Genomic DNA, 20,260 nt, shown 5'->3' on the forward strand with positions numbered 1-20,260 from the left:
CAGAGGGTACACCTGATAGTATTGTGGGTCATGAGATGATGTTGGTGACGGGTGCTGACATGGAAGGTGATGGTAAGGATCATGGGTCTGGTGGTGGTGGTGAGCATGATTTTAGGGCAAGTGTTGGTGATGGCAACGTTAGTGAAGTAGTTATGGGTGATGGAGAAGGCGATGGTAGGGTGGCTGGGGAAAATGCTGGAAAGAGTGTTGGGGTGGAGGTTGTGGCAGGTGAGAAGGATGTTCGTGGGGATGGTCTGGAGTCGTAAGGTTTCTTTCTTTCTGTTGGTTTAGTATGTGATGTTTTTTTGTGTAATGTTTGAACTTCTAAAACAATATTTCGTTTTCCTGGATGTACGTTTGGCCTGTTTTAGGCATTATCTATTGCCTACTTGTTTTGTTTTGTGTTTGACTTACTCGTTTACTGCGCACTATTCAGGATATACAGCGCCTTGATGCGCCGGCCACTTTGCTTTGCCCTTGCTACTATTGACACACTAAGTGTCCATATTGGACACACGTAGCATCCATGATTGGATTTCGCATGTAATCATTCAATCATTAGACTAATACGCTAAGTATATAAAAATCAGCAATTGCATTATCATTTCATTAACCGCGGGTTTTTTGAATACACTAAGTGTTGAACTCATGATGCTTAGCATGGTATTTTTAAATACATTAAGTATTGGACTCATGTCTCTTAGCATGGAATTATATATACACTAAGTATTGAACTCATGTCTCTTAGCATGGAATTTTAAATACACTAAGTATCAGGTTCATGTCTCTTAGCATGGAATTTTAAATACACTAAGTATTGAACTCATGTCTCTTAGCATGAACAAATATACTCTAAGTATTCGGGGTGCGATACACTCAATGAGACGTCAACCAACTGGGTTGCTTCCCTTTCCTTCCTTTCCTTGCCATAGAAAAAACATTTCTTTAAGTTCCTAGCATTCCATGTTCTTGGAATGGGCCTTCCTTCCATTGTCTCTAACACGTATGCACCGCTCCTATTCTCCTCCATGACTCTGTATGGGCCTTCCCATGTTGGGCCCAACTTTCCTTGAGGTTGGGCTCGGCTTGCCTCGTTTTTCCTGAAAACATATTCGCCGACTTTGAAGGCATTCTCCTTTACCCTTTGGTTGTAATATCTTTCTGTTGCATGTTTATACGCGGCTTGGCGTACACCCGATTCTTCACACTTCTCCTCTAGGATATCTAGGTTTATCCTCAGGTCTTTTACATTGTTTTCCTCATCCTTGTTGGCCACCCTCAGTGTGTTGACTGCCACCTCCATGGGAAGCATGGCTTCGGTTCCATACGTCAAGCTGAAAGGGGTTTCCTTTGTGCTTTTCCATGGTGTAGTTCTGTATGACCACAACACCATTGGTATCTCTTCTGCCCAATTCCCCTTTTCTTTGCCCAACCTCTTCTTAATCCCATTGACAATGGTTCAGTTGGACACCTCCGTTTGGCCATTCGCTTGAGGGTGTGCCACCGATGTGAAGCGTTGGCTTATCCCTTTGGCAGTGCACCACTCTCTGAACGGGTTCTCAACAAACTGCAAACCATTGTCGCTGATGAGAACCTTAGGTGTTCCGAATCTTGTCATGATGTTTTTCCATATGAATTTTATCATGTGTCTCCCAGATATGCACGCCAGAGGCTCAGTTTCAATCCACTTTGTGAAGTAGTCCATAGCTACCACCATATACTTTAGTTTCCCTGGTGCTTCTGGGAATGGACCCACTATATCTATGCCCCACTGGTAGAAAGGTCATGGGCTGGATATGTTGCTTAGCGGGGCCGAGGGGTTCGCCTGGACTGGGGCGTAAGACTGACATTCCCCACATTTCCTGGTTACTTTTATCGCATCCTGCTATATCGTTGGCCAGTATATCCCCATTCGTAACACCTTGTCTGTCAAGGCTCTCGCCTCTTTGTGTGCACCCACCTGTCCTGAGTGTGCCTCCTATAATATCTCTACCCCCTTGGCCTGATCCACACATTTTAACCATGGAGACGTGAACCCCTTCTTGTACAATTCTCCATTCACCATTGCGTATGAAGGCACCTTTATACGTATTTTCATGGCCTCATCATGATCGTCCGGCAACACTCCTCTTTGGAGGTATTCCCGGTACGGTGTCATCCATGTGGGTCCAGCGGGGGTTAGGGTGTTCACTTGTTGCTGATCTATACTCCTTTCTCGAAGTACCTCTACTAAAACTTTCTTTGATAGGTGGTCAAATCATGTGGACGCCAGCTTACTCAAAGCGTCTACCCTCTTGTTTTCGCTTCTGGGTATCTGCTTGATTGTAAACCTGCCGAATGATCCTACTAGCTGTTTCACCATCTTTACATATTTTCCCATTCTTTGATCTCTTACCTCGAAACTTGCACACTTGGTTTGGTGCTAACTTCGAGTCGGTTAAGGCTGTTACAGCTTTCGCACCCATCTGCTTGGCTAACCGTAATCCTGCAAGAAGTGCTTCATACTCCGCTTCGTTGTTTAACGTATGGAAGTCGAAGCGGAGGGCATAGGTTACCTCCTATCCTTCTGGTCTAGTCAGGATCAGCCCTGCCCCCGAGCCTTCCCTGCTGGATGCTCCATCCGTATATAGGGTCCATGAACCATGGTCAGCCGGGGCCTCTTCAACTACCCACACCTTCTCTTTCATCGGGTTCCCTCCGTATGGAATCTCCAGTAAGAAGTCGGCCAGCACCTGCCCTTTGATGCTTGTTCTTGGGCGGTAGTTTATGTCGTGTTCTCCCAGCTTAATTGCCCACTTGGCCAGCCGGCATGACGTCTCTGGCTTGAGCAAGATCTGTTTAATGGGGTAACTCATGAGTACCTCGATTTGATGTGCCTGGAAGTATCGCCTTATTCGTCTCGCGGCATAGATGAGTGCTAATACCAACTTTTCCAGCGTGGGATAGTTGAGTTCCGGTCCTTGCAGCGCTCTACTAACAAAGTACACCGACCTCTGTTCCTCCTCCCTTTCCACAGCCAATACCGAGGATATCACTTTCCTGATGTTGAAAGATACACTTGTAACGTTTCTCCAGGGATAGGGGTGGCCAGAGTTGGCAACTCGTGTAGCGCTTCCTTGATTTTCTGGAGCGCCTTTTCTGCCTCATTCGTCCACTGGAAGTTGTTCTTCTCGATGCACCCCTTTAAGGTGTGGAACAATGGCATGGCCTTGTCAGCGGATTTCGAAATGAACCTGCTTAGAGCTGTAAGCTTCCCGTTCCGACCCTGTGCGTCTCGGAGGGAATTTGGGGTCGGCGTCTCGATGAACTCGTCGACCTTGGTCGGGCTGGGCTGGACGCCTTGTCTGGTGACATAGTATCCTAGGAATTGCCCCTCTTCCACTTCAAACGTGCACTTGGTTGGGTTTAACTTCATCTTGACCGCTTCTAATGTCTGGAAAGTTTCCTCAATGTTTTGCAGCATCTTTTCCTAATTCGGGCTTTTAATTACCATATCGTCCACGTACACCTCGATGTTCCTTCCAATTTGCTTAGCGAATATCGAGTCAACCAGACGTTGATATGTTGCCCCTGCGTTCTTTAATCCGAAAGGCATCTTAGTGTAGCAGAAAGTGCCATGATCTGTATAGAAGGTTGTTTTCTCTTCATCTTCCTTGCTCATCAAAATCTGGTGATACCCTTTATATGCGTCCAAAAAACATTTCAGCTTAAATCCCTGTAGCGATTCAACTTTCTGATCGATCTCCGGGAGCGGGTAGCAATCCTTAGGGCACGCCTTGTTTAGATCGGAAAAGTCTAAGCTCATACGCCATGATCCATCCTGTTTGCGAACCATAACTGGGTTCGCAATCCACGTCGGGAATATTGCCTCCCTCAATATCCCGGCCTCCGTCAGCTTAGTCACTTCTGCATTAATCGCCCTATTACGGTCTCCCCCCTAGACCCTTTTCTTATGTAACTTCTTTTACTCCTGGCCTGATCATCAGTTTATGTTCAATGACCTTCCTTTCTACTCCCACCATGTCTGTAGGAGTCCATGCGAACACATGTTTGTAGTGTTTGAGCAAGTCGACCAGCGCTCTTCTCGTGTGATCTGGGAGGTCACATCCAATGTTGACCGGCTGATCAGGGTATCTTTCATTAATTACTTCCTTCCCCTTTATGGGACTGCCCTGGGTCTTTTGGACCCTTTGGTTATTTCTGTTGGTTTCATGACTGTATAGCATTGCAATTCTTTGGGTGGGGTGGCCAGTATCTGTTGGATTAGTGTCTAAGTCCATAACTATTTTGGTATGTACTTGACCCGATAGTGCATGGTCCTTTTGGGTTGCCTTCACCAAAGCAACTTGATAGGATGAATAACGGAGAGAAATGATTAAATATGATTTATTAATATATTATGAGAATAATATATTAAAGGAGAAATCATATTGTTTAAATAATATTAGTCAAGAATTAATAAGAATTAAGTTTGTGACTAAAAGACATTAATTGAACTTAAGGGACTAGAACTGTCAATTGTATGATAGTCGAATATTGAGCTAATGGACTCCATATTAAAGGGGTGGACGAATTCTATGGGGAAACCCATTAGAAATCGTCCAAAGGCCTTTAAGGAGGGAGCTCATGGGTTGCTTAGGGCTTAAGCATCCAAATTAGGGTTTCCTTGTTAGATAACCCTAATAGCCTCACTATTTAAAGAACCCTTATGCCCAAAAACGTGGACAAGACTTCTTCTAGGGTTTCCACACGTTTTGGGCAGCCTCCTTCTCTTCTCCTCTTCATCCTCTTGCTCTTGGTGTTTGTGAACCATTAGAGGAGTGACATTTGTGACTCTAAGCTTTCTAAAGTCATTACAAGGAGGATTTGAGATTGTTATTGCTACATAACAATCAAGGTAAGATCTAAGACCCCATTCTTAAGTTAATATGATTAATTGTATGCTAGATATAGGGTTTAAAGTCTTGGATGGATTGCATGTACAATAGAGAAACCTAGAACCAAGCATTAGGGTTTGTATGAGCACATAGGATGTTCTTATTGCCAAAACCCATCAGTGGTATCAGAGCCTTGATTGGTTTCTATTGTATTGATGCATGTTTAATCGAAACCAACACTGAAAATCGATTTTTTAAGCTTCTGAGTGTTTGACTCGCCGAGTCACTTGGTGAACTCGCCGAGTCAGCTGGACTCGACGAGTCCAGGTCCAGACTCGATGAGTCAAAGGGCCTGACAACTCAGATTCACGATTTTCTTCCTGTTTTGGCTTTGGATAATTACCATAAACATGTTTTTGTTATAAAATCCGAATTTTATCAATATTTGGTGATTATCCTTACCTAAATAGAAGATAATTGTCAAAATTTAGATAATCACTTGTTTTATTAGATAAAGTTTGATTATTTGTAATTTAGATATGAATTATCTTGTATGAAAAGTTTCAATTTTCCCCTTTAGGTTTTATAGTTTAAATTTGAACTTAAAAGTTTTGTTTTGAAATTTAAATAGTTGAAACCCTAATGTTTTGAAAAGGTATCAAAACTTGCCCTCAAGTTTTGGAATTTAAATTTTGATTAAAAGTTTAATTTTGATGTATATTTAAATTCTAAACCCTAATGTTTTGAAATGTTTCAAAACTTGCCCTCAAGTTTTGGAATTTAAAAGTTGATTAAAAGTTTAATTTAGGAATGTTAAATTCTAAAACCCTAGTGATGTTTTGAAAAGTTCATATCACACCCTTATGGTTTTATTAATTAATTAAGGTGTATAATTAAAAGAGGTTTAATAAACCCATAAAAGTTTTGGTTTACAAAGTAATTTAATTAAAAGTATAATTGTTAAATTTGACCACCTAGTATTTTAAAAGTGTAAAATACACCCTATACTATATATAACATTAAAAGTCTAACATTATATATATATATATATATATATATATATATATATATATATATATATATATATATATATATATATATATGAGTAAAAGTCAGTCTTACCGTTAGTAGGCCTCATTCACGAAGCTAGTCTATAAGGGGTGTTTAAGGAAATTGCCTATAAAATGACGATTGAATGGGTATCCACTCTTACCCACTGCACTCTTGACTAGTGGAGGGTTGTTAGCCGAACGGGTAGGATAGGACAGAACTTTCCATTATAAGTATAATGAAGTACAAAAGTAACTAAATGTTTTACAAATTCCCAATCTTAGTTACTTAGGCAAAAGTGAATTGATGCAATTCCATGAAATTACACTTTGTGCCCTTGCGAAGACGTTAGTGGAGCGTGTGTGGTTTACCGGCACACGAAATGGTTCTAAGCAAAGGTAGCAAAGGGTGACTCAATGTTTTTCATAGTTCGGTGGAGCGTGTGTGGTTTACCGGCACATCGAATAGGTGATTGTAACATGTGGAGGCACCATGTAAGTTTGCATGGTTATTCACACCCGCTTTGTGATCCTCGGCATCCCAGTCACAAACTAGAGGGGTATATCGAGATTTAAACATGCCGTTGAAATGTTCAATGAATCTCGAAGGATCTAGGAGTTTTCATAGATTTAAAACTTAAATTTCTTTTTCGTTTTTCATGGTGAAAATTAGTGAGTCGTCATTCACTTACCTTCAAATATTCTGCAACTAGATTACGGCATCCCTTCTCTAGGTTGTAGAGCATTGTGTTGGGTCCTAGCCTTAATATCTCATTTGGGTGATTTATTAAGGACTCAATCAATCAACTAACTTGATTTTATTTTTCTCCCGTTTTGTAGATGTCAAAGTTTGACAACTATGGTCTTCCTAAATCCCGTGGAACAAGCATTCCACACGAAGATGATATTCCACGATTCGATCGAGGAACAAGAGATCATGCTTCACTTCCTCCCCCTCCTCCAATTATTCTCCCTAACCCACAAGATCGAAGAATTGAAAGGTTCAATGTCACTAAAGCCCTATTGGAAATGAAACATGAAGATGGTAAACCCATGTGTGCCCACGTTCTTGGAATGAAATCACACATCGATAGGTTGATTATGTTAGGTGCGTCATTCCCTGATGAGTTGGCTATAGGCTGGGTTCTACAGTCACTCCCTGAATCATATAATGAGTTCAAAAGAAAGTATTATATGATGGATCATGATGCAAACCTCATGCTCATTGCTGCTGAATCATAAATGATTTGGCAAAGCAATGGAGCATATTTGTTGGGAAAGTCAACCAACCATGCTTCCGAGGACGTTCTAGGAGAATCGACCTGCGTTTGCTGCCAAGAGAAAGGGTGTTGGATAAAAGTCTGCCCTAAGAGCCTGAAGAGTCCAGAAGATGGGAGAGTCAAAGAGTATGACTGTGCTTCAGGTAAAATCCACTATCTAACTCCATTAAGTTCATTTTTGTTGATTCTTAATACATGATGTGATAAGATTGCATTCGAAATTTTTGCAGGATCAGTGAAAAGAGAGGAAGCTTGATGGAAAAGCAAGATAAATCTAATCACAAAGAAATGGATCTCGATCGCATGGATTTGAAGATTAGATTTTGAGCTTAGGAAGTTATGATAGAGTTGTTAGGAATTTTTCTTTTTTGGCTACATAGTTTTTTCAGTTGATTTTGCATTGTAAGGACAAATGTTTTCCGCTGCTTTTATGAATAAAATAAATTTTGATTTGACTCATTTATTTATTTATTTATTTCCTTGCAATGAAATCGTTATGAAAAATTGATGTTTGCATATTTCTACAACGAATGGATAAGATTCTTAATTATGCTAATAGTGGAAATGTCAAGAATTTACCAAATAGGGAGAGTTTCTCATCGCCCAAGTTTCAATTGGACAGAAACTTGGAATCATGCAACTTGGTTGCACGATGAATGAGAAATTTCATATTTGGAAATTAGACTAATTCGTTGACAAAGTGTCAAGTGAAGGACTAGGAGATCGAGTACACAAAGTTGGGTGTTGATCAAGTCCACCACAAGGGTAACAAAGATATTCGTCATGATTTACTAAAGGATTAGTAAATATGATTATACTTATAAGATTAAGTGTAATTCTGAATTGATTGAAAAAAGGTTTAAATCAATAGCAGAACGAATAAGAAGAATCAAGTAGGCAGAAAGATAAAAGTTTCTCTATTCTAAGAAGAAGGGAGAGTACCTTTTATGCTTTATGATATGACTTAATGATTAAGAACCATATCTCAATTGATCCTCTAAATAAATCTTAGTACAAGTGTATGTATAAGAAGAGGAATCAAGAATTGAAGAAATGGTTAAATCAAGAATTCAATCATACTTCATTCCAAAACAAGTCTTAGAGTTAAGATTGTGACATTAAGTGACAAGTCTTAGGAAGGTTTATAACGTTCATCAAATGTAGAATTTGGAAAAAGGCTTTCATATTCTCACACATTTGAAATTGGAAAGTTGTGATGCCTTGGATAAGACAAAGACCAACTAGGACCAATTTTATGAAATGTTTTGTCTTGATAAAGGCTACACTAACTCTAGAATATTTGTTTGTCAAGAAATGTTTATTGACAAGAGAATCTTATATGTCAAGGAGTCATTGGGAGTCTTAATGGTCTTGAAAGGTTTCAAGAACAAATCAAGAATAAACCTTATCGATCATCACTAGCACACGAGTAGAGGTTTACAACCTATCGTGCTGACATTACCTTGTTTCTGTGTCGTTCCAATTTAGTTAATTATGCATGTGAGCCCTATGAGTTCTCATTTGAATGCATAAAAGGCAAGGACCTTGATCAATTGAAAGTACATTGATAGGAAAGGTTGAGCTGCTTAGCTACTTGGAAGACATGGTGCGCAGCTGTGTTACCATAAGGCAAGAAATCAAGATTAAGAAAGTTCGGTCCATATGAGTTTGAATTTGTCGTAAACTGTGGTTTTGACAAATTCACATGGATAGGAACACATACACCATTAAAATCTAAGTGTCATAAGATTCCCTCCTTCATGAAAATGACTGTGAGGAAATGCTTTCACTAAGGAAGATTTTAAGAACATAGTGATTGTGAAAATTGTATTCTCGAATTCGATTATGGTTACAGTATCCCTTTCCATGATTCGAATTATGAGATTTGGAAATTAGTCTAAATTGTTTAAGACACACATATAAACTATCTAAGGCAAAGGTGTATAAGTTTAAGAAGCCTTGATAAAAGATTATCAAAGCATTGGGTATTAGAAATATGAACTTAAAGAAATTCAATAGGCATTGTTTTTCTGAAAGTTAAGTTGTTTCTGAATACATGTCAAAGCTAGTAGGAGCATAAGTGTTATGTTTATAATAATCATCGTGATAGTGGGAGCATAAATGTTATGATTGCATGCTTATTAAGGCAAGTATTGCAAGTTAGCAATATTAATTATAGAAAACAAGAGTTATACTTTGCAAAGTCGCAATGGTTGTAAAGTTGTTTTGCTATAATTAAGGGAGAGAATATTATGCTTCATTTCAAATCTAAAGGCTTAGGTTATGACATGTTAATAAATTAGTCAATGAAACATAGTGCGTTCTTAAAATTCGATTATGATTACGGCATTCATCTTCATATTTCGAATTGAGAGAACGTAGCACATAAAATATTATGGCAGAAGATTGATAAAGTATCGAATCTTTATGTAAGACATTATGCATCGTGTCCCATACACTTCGGGTATAAGATCGATTGCAAATGCTATAATATTTGACCATTCTAAAACTTTCAAAATGTCTAGTGCATTTAGAGGGAAAAAGGACAAGAATCGGTTTTGACTAAGATAATTAAACAACTATCAAAGGACAATCCAAAGTTCGCCGAGGATTGGCCGCTTATGAGTAGTTGGAAGTATAGTATTGGATGGACCATATCGACAATATTATGAATAGATAAGATTCTATTAAGAATGAGTTTTCATATGGTAAGTATGGAAAGGTTTCCATATTGGGAATTGGATATTGAGAATCAATGTCTAGATTAGAAATTTTATGCAAAATGATGTTCAAAGGAATGTACTTTGAGTGAGAGACATCACATCTATGGAATTGTCTTGTAACAATCTCCGATAGAGGACTTTGTAATTTCATTGGCAATAGTCATTGTGACTTTAGTGCAGTGACATTACGAAAGGATCATTGCATAAAATGTTAGAATCTAACATATTACATAAGTGGCAAGAATTTGATATTCTTTCATTTGTGAAAAGGATTAGGAGTTGTGAAATGAGTATGATTGAAAATGTGTTCATTTGATCTATTTCACAAAGTAAGAACCATAGGTAAACATTGTGTGCATGCTAGGAGCATGGGACAAGTGTTGTAATAATTCAAGTAAGAAGTTGATTACCCGAAACAACAAATAATGAGTAATCGATATGGTGATAAATAAAAGGTGTTTTATTTATACTCAAAGGTTTGAGGCCATATGGGATTAGTATTATTCATGTGTTTCACTTTGCATGTTTTGACTTCCAGAATAATTTAATTGGTTGAGAACAGTCAAATTATTCAAACGGGCCACAGTCGTTCGTATGTTGGAAGTAGATATGAATGAAGACTGTCGTGAATTGGTGTGTGGATTGTCTAAAGAGAATTAGACATAAGCAAATGTTTGTTGCAACGTTCATGAGTGCTTATGAATATGATTTGAGCATTGGATTAAACCCACGCTCACTTGGATCACTTCATGGATTTTATCACGAGTGATTGGTGAGAAGATAACATCTTATATTCTTGAAACCGAGATGTGTGAGTTGTATCTTGCGATTCGGTTGCACATTGATAATATGTAAACGCACCAGTAACTTGGTGTTATAAAATATATTGTTGTGTGTGATTCGGTGAGTGAGTGCAAACAAGCATTGAGTCAAAGTTTATCCGTTCCTTTTATTCAAAGTAGGATAAAAGCGATATCTGTGGGCCCCTCGATGATTTAGTGATGACATCTAAGCGCTTGGCCAAGCCGGGACTAATTTGATGTGTTCAAATTGTAGTCTGTTGTCAGTCGTCATAAATCTGAATTCAGGAAACAGCACATAGACAGAGAGAATGATTTAGATCCATGTCTCAGTCTATACGATATCTAGAATGGAGGAATATATGATCCCTTATCTTAAGGACACGCGTATCTGATAAGATCAGAGGTGACAACGTCTTTGGAAAGCTACGATTGCAGATCAGGATCTGAAGTCATACGCAGAATAGTTATTAGACTTATCCAAGTGGACGACTGTTGGATTAGTGTCTAAGTCCATAACTATTTTGGTATGTACTTGACCCGATGGTGCATGGTCCTTTTGGGTTGCCTTCACCAAAGCAACTTGATAGGATGAATAACGGAGAGAAAGGATTAAATATGATTTATTAATATATTATGAGAATAATATATTAAATGAGAAATCATATTGTTTAAATAATATTAGTCAAGAATTAATAAGAATTAAGTTTGTGACTAAAAGACATTAATTGAACTTAAGGGACTAGAACTGTCAATTGTATGATAGTCGAATATTGAGCTAATGGACTCCATATTAAAGGGGTGGACGAATTCTATGGGGAAACCCATTAGAAATCGTCCAAAGGCCTTTAAGGAGGGAGCTCATGGGTTGCTTAGGGCTTAAGCATCCAAATTAGGGTTTCCTTGTTAGATAACCCTAACAACCTCACTATTTAAAGAACCCTTATGCCCAAAAACGTGGACAAGACTTATTCTAGGGTTTCCACACGTTTTGGGCAGCCTCCTTCTCTTCTCCTCTTCATCCTCTTGCTCTTGGTGTTTGTGAACCATTAGAGGAGTGACATTTGTGACTCTAAGCTTTCTAAAGTCATTACAAGGAGGATTTGAGATTGTTATTGCTACATAACAATCAAGGTAAGATCTAAGACCCCATTCTTAAGTTAATATGATTAATTGTATGCTAGATCTAGGGTTTAAAGTCTTGGAAGGGTTGCATGTACAATAGAGAAACCTAGATCCAAGCATTAGGGTTTGTATGAGCACATAAGATGTTCTTATTGCCAAAACCCATCAGTATCGTGGCCTCGCCTTTCGGTGTGTCGAATTTCATGATCCCATGCATGGTTGATGGTACCACCCCTAGCTTCAAGAGGGTTGCCCTTCCTAGGATGATATTGTGTTCTGCTGAATGTCGGATGACCACAAAGTCTATCAGGGCAGTTTTCTTTCGCTGCTTGTCATGGCTAGTGATTGTCAGGAGGAGATGGATTGTGCCCAGCGGCCACAGGCTATGGCCGGTGAATCCTACCAGCCTACCAGTCGTAGTTCGCAAGTTGTCTTTCCAGCGATCTGGGAGGAGCCGGAAACAATGCTCATAGATGATGTCTGCTGAACTCCCGGTGTCGACATAGACCCTATCGATAGTCACGTCTCTGATAGATGCTTGTATTATCAGCGGGTTGTCACGTTTCCAACCATCCGACCGGGGATCCTGAATGGAGAATGTGAGCGCGCGTGCTAAAGGTTTAACGGTCGTTTCCTCTCCCCGTTGTTCCTCCCTACTTGCTACATATCATGAATATCTCCCTGGGCGGAACCCCTTCGCGGGGTGGGCCCTTGGCATTCTCAGCATCAAACTTGGCGTGCAGGCTTCGCGCCACCTCCACCAGATCTCCTTTGAGTTGTTTCTCCTCCATCTCCTTCTTTAGTACCGAACAGTTAACCGTATCATGCGTCTTACTTTTGTGTTATTCACAGTACCGACTCTTGGGTGACTTGGCCGATTGCTGTTTCTCAGACACCGCATACACTTCTGGGCAATGACCCTGTCTGTCGTCTTTAACAAATGGTCGAAAACGCATCGGTGGTCTTCTTGCGTGGCCATAGTGTCTTCCTCCCCCTCGGAAGTCCGTATGACTCGGGTGGTGATGCCTGGTCGTCATGGCATTCAAGTAGGCTTGCTTAGCTGCTTCACCATCCTCCTGTCGTAGGTATCGCTCTACCCTTTCTTTCAACTCGGCTCGTGTTAAGGGCTTCTTTCCCATGAGTTTTTGTGACAAGGGGCTTGGCAGGAGTCCCCATGTGAAGGCTCCGGCTATAAGGCCTTCGTCATGCCCTGGTACATCCAGCGTGGCATTTGTGAATCTTGTAAAGTATTCTCGCACAGTTTCCCCCTTTCTTTGTTTACAGCCTATAATGGAATGAGAGTCCCCCTTGTATTTGCGTAACTGCATGAAGTTGGTGAGGAAAAGGTACTTGAGTTGAGCAAAGTGTGAAATGCTGCCCGACCGTAACGTTTTGAACCACGTGCCGGCATTGCCCTCGAGTGTCGTCTGGAAGTATGTGCACCAGAACTTCTCGTTAAGCTTTAGCGACGTCATCGTCCATTCATATGTGTCGATGTGACTGTCTGGGTTGGTGGTTCCATCGTACGTTTTGAGTGTTGGGAGCTTTGCGGTATTTGGTATCTCATAATCCAACAAGTCTTTGACGAACGGAGACGTTACGCTTCGGGAAAAACCATCCTGTCCTGGGATAGTCGACATCCTTGCTGGTATTGGGAGTTCATACCATGCGGCGATGGCGTGAGGTAGCCCGGACTTGGTCCATAAAAGGGGTATGGCTGGAATGGTAACTGGAGGAGATAACTAGTGGAGAAAGGGTGTATGGATGTAGCGGGGCTGATCATTACCGGCTGTTGCAGGTTGTTATTGGCAGGGATAGTCGGTCCGGTCCATGTACCGGCCGTCGGGTAAATGGGTGGTGAGTGGTTCATCATGGTTTGCGCCAATAGTGGTAATAGGGTTGTGGAACTCTATCCACCCGTCATATGAAATGGCGATGGTGTTGCAAACTATGGTGAAATGTTGAAAATGTGGCTCGACGGGGGTGTTGTTGAGTGGATTGCTTGTGCCTGTTGCAGCGGCGGCGCGAAGAACGGCGGCATCTGAAGCTGTGTAGACGGGAGTAGCTCCACCGGAGTTGTTTCTTGCCGAGGAAATGATGGTTGTGAAACATTTCCGGCGGCTGTTGTAGAACTTCCTTCGCCCAAAACGGCCCTGTTGGTCGTTGTAGGCGGTGGTGTTTCGTCTAACGTCGTCATGGGACGTATGAGACTAGTTGGTTGTCCCTCGCTACCGTTGGATGCCATTGTTGTTTGTTTTCGTGCTTTTTGCTTGTGTTCTTTGTCTCACAAACGGATGGCGCCAAATGATGGGACCTCGTCCCCTATAATACCTTGCTTCTGCTTCACGGCTGAACTCTTCTTGGTTATTTGGTTACCACTGCAAGATCACAAAGAACAAAGGTCGTCAGCCGCTTTCCGGGAGGGGCTCCCGGAAGAACGCTTCGACGGTCAAGTTAGGAGATGATTTAGGGTTTGTGTATGCGTTCTCTAGAAGGGTCGGAGAACTTACCTCGCTAGTCTAAGAATGCATCCTTTTATACCTAGCGCTCCTGCCTGGTCCGTACCAGACAAGATCGCTTTTTGGGGAGACAGGATCAGAGGCGCTGATTGGAGGGTCGTGCGCCCTCAACCACGAGAGCGCTCTCATTGGCTCCGACGGTAATGCTCTGATCCTACTATTTGTCTCCTAACTGTACCTTTTGTCTTGGAGCAAGGAGCGTCACTTGTCAGGCGCGAGCCTTCCGCCTGGGCGTTTCGATCCCGGGAGCGCCAGCGGGCGCTGAGCCTGCTGGGCTAGGCCTAGCTGGTGTGCCCGACTCTAGGGCTTGGACGCGGCTCTGCTGTGCTGCCCTAGGCACACCATCATAGGGTAAGGCCCATGTGAGGGTTTTGGCCTAATTTGGAAAATTAGACTATATATGGGTCATAATTGGGCCTTTATGATTATGAGATATTTGGCCATTAGAAATGTCAATGTTTGGACTGGACTAAATGGTTGGGCCTTAGAATAAGACTATGTAAATGTTTAGGCCCAATTTGGAAAATTGGGCCATATGTTGGGCTTTGATTCCTAGTTTGACTTTTAGGCCTTTTGATTGGGCCTTAGGCTTGAATCAAGCCAAGATGGGGTAATGTAGCCTGTTACTCCAAGAACTTATGGTTATGTGTTGAGACCCAATTATTAATTAGGCGAGGTTTTGACATTGACAGTTCAGGAATCTGTCATCCAGCAGTTGGGGTTGTGTTTGCGGGACTTCAGCAGTGTGAGGTGAGTTACCTTCCAGTAGAAGTGGGTCTAAGGCCACAATGTCAGCCCACTAGTAAGAGTTGTTTGTTAGATGATTGTCTTTGTGATAATTATCTGGTATGCCATTATCTGTTATGTTTGTGTGCTAGGATGCTCTGTGATACATGTTATTAGTAGTAGGGGTGAAATAGTCCCCAAATACCGGTTGAAAGATACCGAAGGGGTCGTCAGAACCCATGCATGCCTAGCAGTACATTATGTTACGTTATTATGTGGTAGCGGTAGGGGTGAAATAGTCCCCGGTTACTGGTTGAAGAATACCGAAGGGGAGGTCAACTCCCGGATACCGGTTGAAAGATACCGAAGGGTAGGTCGGGGCACCCAGATATGCCTGACAGTATATTTATGTATGTTATACTTTGTTATTATGTGGTAGTGGTAGGGGTGAAATAGTCCCCGTTATCTGGTTGAAACAGACCGAAGGGGAGCCCAGTACCCATATATGCTAGGCAGTTATCCGGTTGAAAGATACCGAAGGGGAGACCAACACCTAGATATGCTAGGCAGTTATTCTGAATGGGTGTAAACCTCTCTTTCCCAACTAGCAGTTATGAAACGACTCGAAACAGGGTGTTACAATTGTGTTTAGTGGGTCGAAGGCACCAATACCGACCCATGGTTTGTTATTTTAAGGATGCTAGTTGTCTGCGTGACTCATGCATGTGTTATGTGTTTATATGTTTACCGAGCGGGCCTTGATGACTATCCTGTATACTATTTATCTTTGTGATTCTTGCATGTGTTATATGATTATATGTTTATATGTATACAGGACGGGGCCCGATCCCAGTCAGGGCCTGATGATTGACAGATCTGTTCCGAGAGAGGCTCGATGCCGGCGGGGCCCATTATATGTTTAATATGTATGGTATGTGGTATTTTGGGGAATTCACTAAGCTTTGTGCTTACGATTTTTCAGTTTATGTTTCAAGTACTTCCAGTTCGAAAGGGAAGAGCCCGGGATGATTACGGTGCACACACCACATCGTTCCGTATTTTTATATTACTCTGATGTGATGTACTTGGATATTATTGATACACTTTGATTCACCATGGTTTCTATGATGTTGTTTGGATAATGGTTTTATTAATTTAAAAATTGAAATTTTTAGTATTAAATTTTGTGACGTAACAATAATTATCTAGTATCATTGTCCAATAAGATTATCCTAAAACAATAAAAGATAACCCAAAATTCGGCCCTATCCAGAAGGTTTTAGAAATCCTATTTTGTTCAACTCTTGAGCAATTACATCTTAGTCCCTATCGTAACAGCCCAGAATTTCAGGTATTGCTTTAAAACTATTTTTGGGGGCATTTTAGGAAGGGACTCGCGAGTTGGAGCCAGACTCGCCGAGTAGGACCGCAGACTTGGTCGCGGGTTCGCGACTGGACTCGACGAGTCCAGATATGGACTCGGCGAGTCGACGCTGTTCAGCAGAAACCCTAGCCGTTTGGTTTTGGATCGTATATAACGCCTCTTAGGCCGTCATTGTCCGTCTTTTGGCCAATTGAGAAGAACCCTAATCGTTGTGGACGTCTAGAGCAGGAGAGAAAGCTATTGGAACTTGGAGGAACTTGTTAGGCAAGAAGAAGAAGAGTTTGGCCAAAGGAATATCAAGGAGGATCGAGTCCTGAGGTTTGGGGAAACAGAGAGTGCGTTTTCAGGTAATACTCGGACCATTTCTGTTATTTTGATGTGTATACGAATCTAGGGTTTATGAAACCCATTTAGTGATTAGATGGGTTATTATGTTATTACCCAGACGATTATACCCCAGTAATAAGATGTTTAGAAGTCCAGAAAGTCCCATGATTGTATATCTCGGGACCATACGTATTTCAGGAAGCAGTTTGATCGACTGCATGGCATGGACTCGACGAGTCTGATGAACAGACTCGACGAGTAGCTTGAAGAATAACTGGGACTCGTCGAGTTGTTCTTCAGACTCGGCGAGTTGAGTCGGGGTGGCCCCGCGATTCTTCCAGGAGGAACCCGTCGAGTAAAAAGGGGATACTCGACGTGTAGAAAAGGAATCTTAAGGAATCGGTGAGTCAAGGGCGAGTGGACTCAGAGTCGTTGAACTCGGCGAGTCTTGGGGTGACTCGGCGAGTTAGGTCGCGGGTTAAGTGAAGTTCTGAGTATGGGGACTCGGCGAGTAGGGTCAGTCAGGGGTTGACTTTGACCTTGTCTTTGATCAAGGATTGACCAGTGGTTTCAGGGGTATTTTGGTAATTGTTGTTTATTGTTTGAGTTCAGTGCATTGGTGGCTATCCAGAGGTGGAGATCGTATCAGTGATCGGAGCAGCTTGAGCTATCTGTTCAGTCGGCAGTTTCGAGGTGAGTTATCCTCACTATATCGCTAGGGTTTATGGCACCAATGCCAACCCTTTTATCGGATGGGAATCCGGGTAGTTGTCAGTTGTTATATGTTATGGGCCGGAAGGCAATATATGTTACAGGCCGGAAGGCATTACTATGTGGACCGAAAGGTCATGGCCTGGAAAGGCGTATGTATGCATTTAGTATGTTGACTGATTCATAGAGTAATGTTATGATAGTGACCGGCTAGACCGGTATCTTGTTAGAGTAATGCTATGATATGTGATCTGTTGATCGATTGTTGTCTATGAACTGCTATATGATTGTTTGTTATTTTATATATGCATTTTATGCTTATGGGCCGGAAGGCGATACGTTATGGGCCGGAAGGCAATATGTTATGGGCCGGAAGGCGATATGATTGTGTGATGGACCGGAAGGTCGGCGTGGGTAGGACCGGAAGGTTTACCCAGCAGGGACGGAAGTCCCCTGAGACACATGGACCGGAAGGTCAGGGCCTGGAAAGGCGTATATGTGGTTGGTATTCTGGGGGTATCTCACTAAGCTTTCGGGCTTACAGTTGTGGTTTTATGTTTCAGGTTCTCAAGAGTCTGTGGCAAGGCAAAGGCGTGATCGTACCGTTCCTCGCGTTGGTGTTTTATGATATGAACCTGGGAAATTACTCTGTTTAATAATGTATTAAAAACCATTTTGCAACAATGTTAATAAAATGGGTGATTTTGAAAAATTTTAATTGTTTTGAAATTTTGGATGTTACACCTATACTTCCAATTAATTCTAATTAATCACAAAATCAATTCCAATTAATTTCAAATTAATTCAAAAGTAATTATTACCATTTCCAACTAATATAGTAATCATATAATATTTAATAAATTATTTATTTCAATTTCTAATTAATTTATTAATCATATAATAAATTAACAAATCAACATCTTCATTCAAAAGTCATTCTATCAAAAATACTAGTTAGAGGGTAACCCAAAAAAGACTTTGCTTCTAATTCAAGAATATACCAATTTAGTTATTGGCTTAGACACCTTAATCCAACAATTCGATGATCAACATGAAGTCTGTTTAACACTCACCATATTATAAGGTTCAACCTTACATAAGCCACTTATACATTGTTATTGGGCAGATCTTGAAGATGTCATAGCCTCTAATTTGCCATTGCTTATTGCTCTTTGATTACAAAGAATATATTAACCCTTAATGTTGCTTTCGATCGTTATCTTGTAGTATTGCAGATTTTAATTTTTGGTTTGTATGTTTTATCTTTTCTATGTTAACCTTTATATTAAACACATAGAATAACAACGAAAGGGGGAGGCGGAGTACCAACAAATCAACAAATCAATATCAAATAGGGAACGACATACCCATGTGTAGCACCTGGTTCTTGGTACGTGTTCTTTTTATTTAATCTTTAAATATTTTGCATTTGGTCTTGGACTCGACAAGTTGAAGGACCAACTCGCCGAGTAGAAGCGGGACGAGGCGCGGATTTTAAGTTGTGGACTCGGCGAGTCGAGTCCCGGACTCGGCGAGTAGACCTTGTTTGGGCAAAAACCCTAGTCCGAGGGTTTGCACCCTATTTAAACACCTTAACTCGGCCTCCTTAGTCCCATTTGCTCCCAGAAGACCCCCATAGCAAACCCTAGCCGTTATTGAAGCAATCTAAGGCATTTAGAGCAATGTTTTAAAACCCGGGTTTTTAGTTGACCCGGTGTGATGACCGATTCACGGGTCAACCGCTGGGTCAACCCGGTTTATGGTCTTTTTCTATTTCTATATATTTTTACTTTCATGCATAATGCATAAACATATAAAACTAATAATTTGATGTCCACAAAGTTTAAACATTGAAAAACATTGAAGAAACCGCAAACGGCTCGTAGTTTTGGCGTTCGCTACTTGTATCCAACTATCCAAACTCTATTAAAACGGGTCAACCCGGTTTAACCGGTTCAACATAAGCGGTCGAACCGCGGTTTAGGGGAAACCCAACCGGTTCGATCCGGTTCGCATTTTTACAAAAAACCGGTTTCAATTGACCCGCCTTCTACCCCGGGTCACGGTCCAACCGGTTGAACCGGCCGGGTCGACCCGGGTTTTAAAACATTGATTTAGAGTGATTTTGGTGCTTTTGTGATCCAAGGAAGGAAGGAAAAGCTTGAAGGATCAAGAGGAGGCTAAGAAGGATTCGGTTTTGAGCACCATTTGCAGACTTCAGAAGGTATAAAGTCTATACCTTGCTTGCTCTTTTGATAGATCCCATTTTGTGGAGTTTTAGGGCTTTTCTAAGCCATTTTGGTCACCAACCATGATAAGGTATAAAGTCTATACCTTGCTTGCTCTTTTGATAGATCCCATTTTGTGTAGTTTTAGGGCTTTTCTAAGCCATTTTGGTCACCAACCATGATTGCAAGCATGGTTTGAGGTTGATGTTTCGGATCTAGGTCCTTAGAAGGGTTACAAGGCAGAAAGGAGTGGCTTTTGCACTCAAGGAAGGCCCCATGCATTGTGAGAGCTTGTTTTAGGACCTTTTGAGCTTAAAGTCTCATGCAATCACGTAAAGGTTGTAACTTTACATGCTAGATCGATTGTAGAAGCTTAGATCTACATTTTGATCAAGGGTTGTACATCAGAAATTGAAGATTCAGTGAGTGGTTGTGACCAACTCGGCGAGTCCGTTCTTGGACTCGGCGAGTCCAAGGTTCTGTCCCATATCAGTTGAGGGTCATAAGGACC

The 20,260-nt window shown here is 41.3% G+C and overlaps 1 protein-coding gene across 1 annotated transcript; it reads right to left on the minus strand.

Annotated features, from left to right (window-relative positions):
* Positions 1-832: 832 nt before the first annotated feature.
* LOC111908618 (uncharacterized) lies at positions 833-1,393 on the minus strand. Its single transcript, XM_023904433.1, has one exon. The coding sequence runs from the start codon at positions 1,391-1,393 to the stop codon at positions 833-835; it is 561 nt and encodes a 186-aa protein (XP_023760201.1).
* Between the last annotated feature and the right edge of the window lie 18,867 nt (positions 1,394-20,260).

Source organism: Lactuca sativa, chromosome 8 (assembly GCF_002870075.4).
Source record: "Lactuca sativa cultivar Salinas chromosome 8, Lsat_Salinas_v11, whole genome shotgun sequence".
In the NCBI taxonomy this organism is placed as follows: domain Eukaryota; kingdom Viridiplantae; phylum Streptophyta; class Magnoliopsida; order Asterales; family Asteraceae; genus Lactuca; species Lactuca sativa.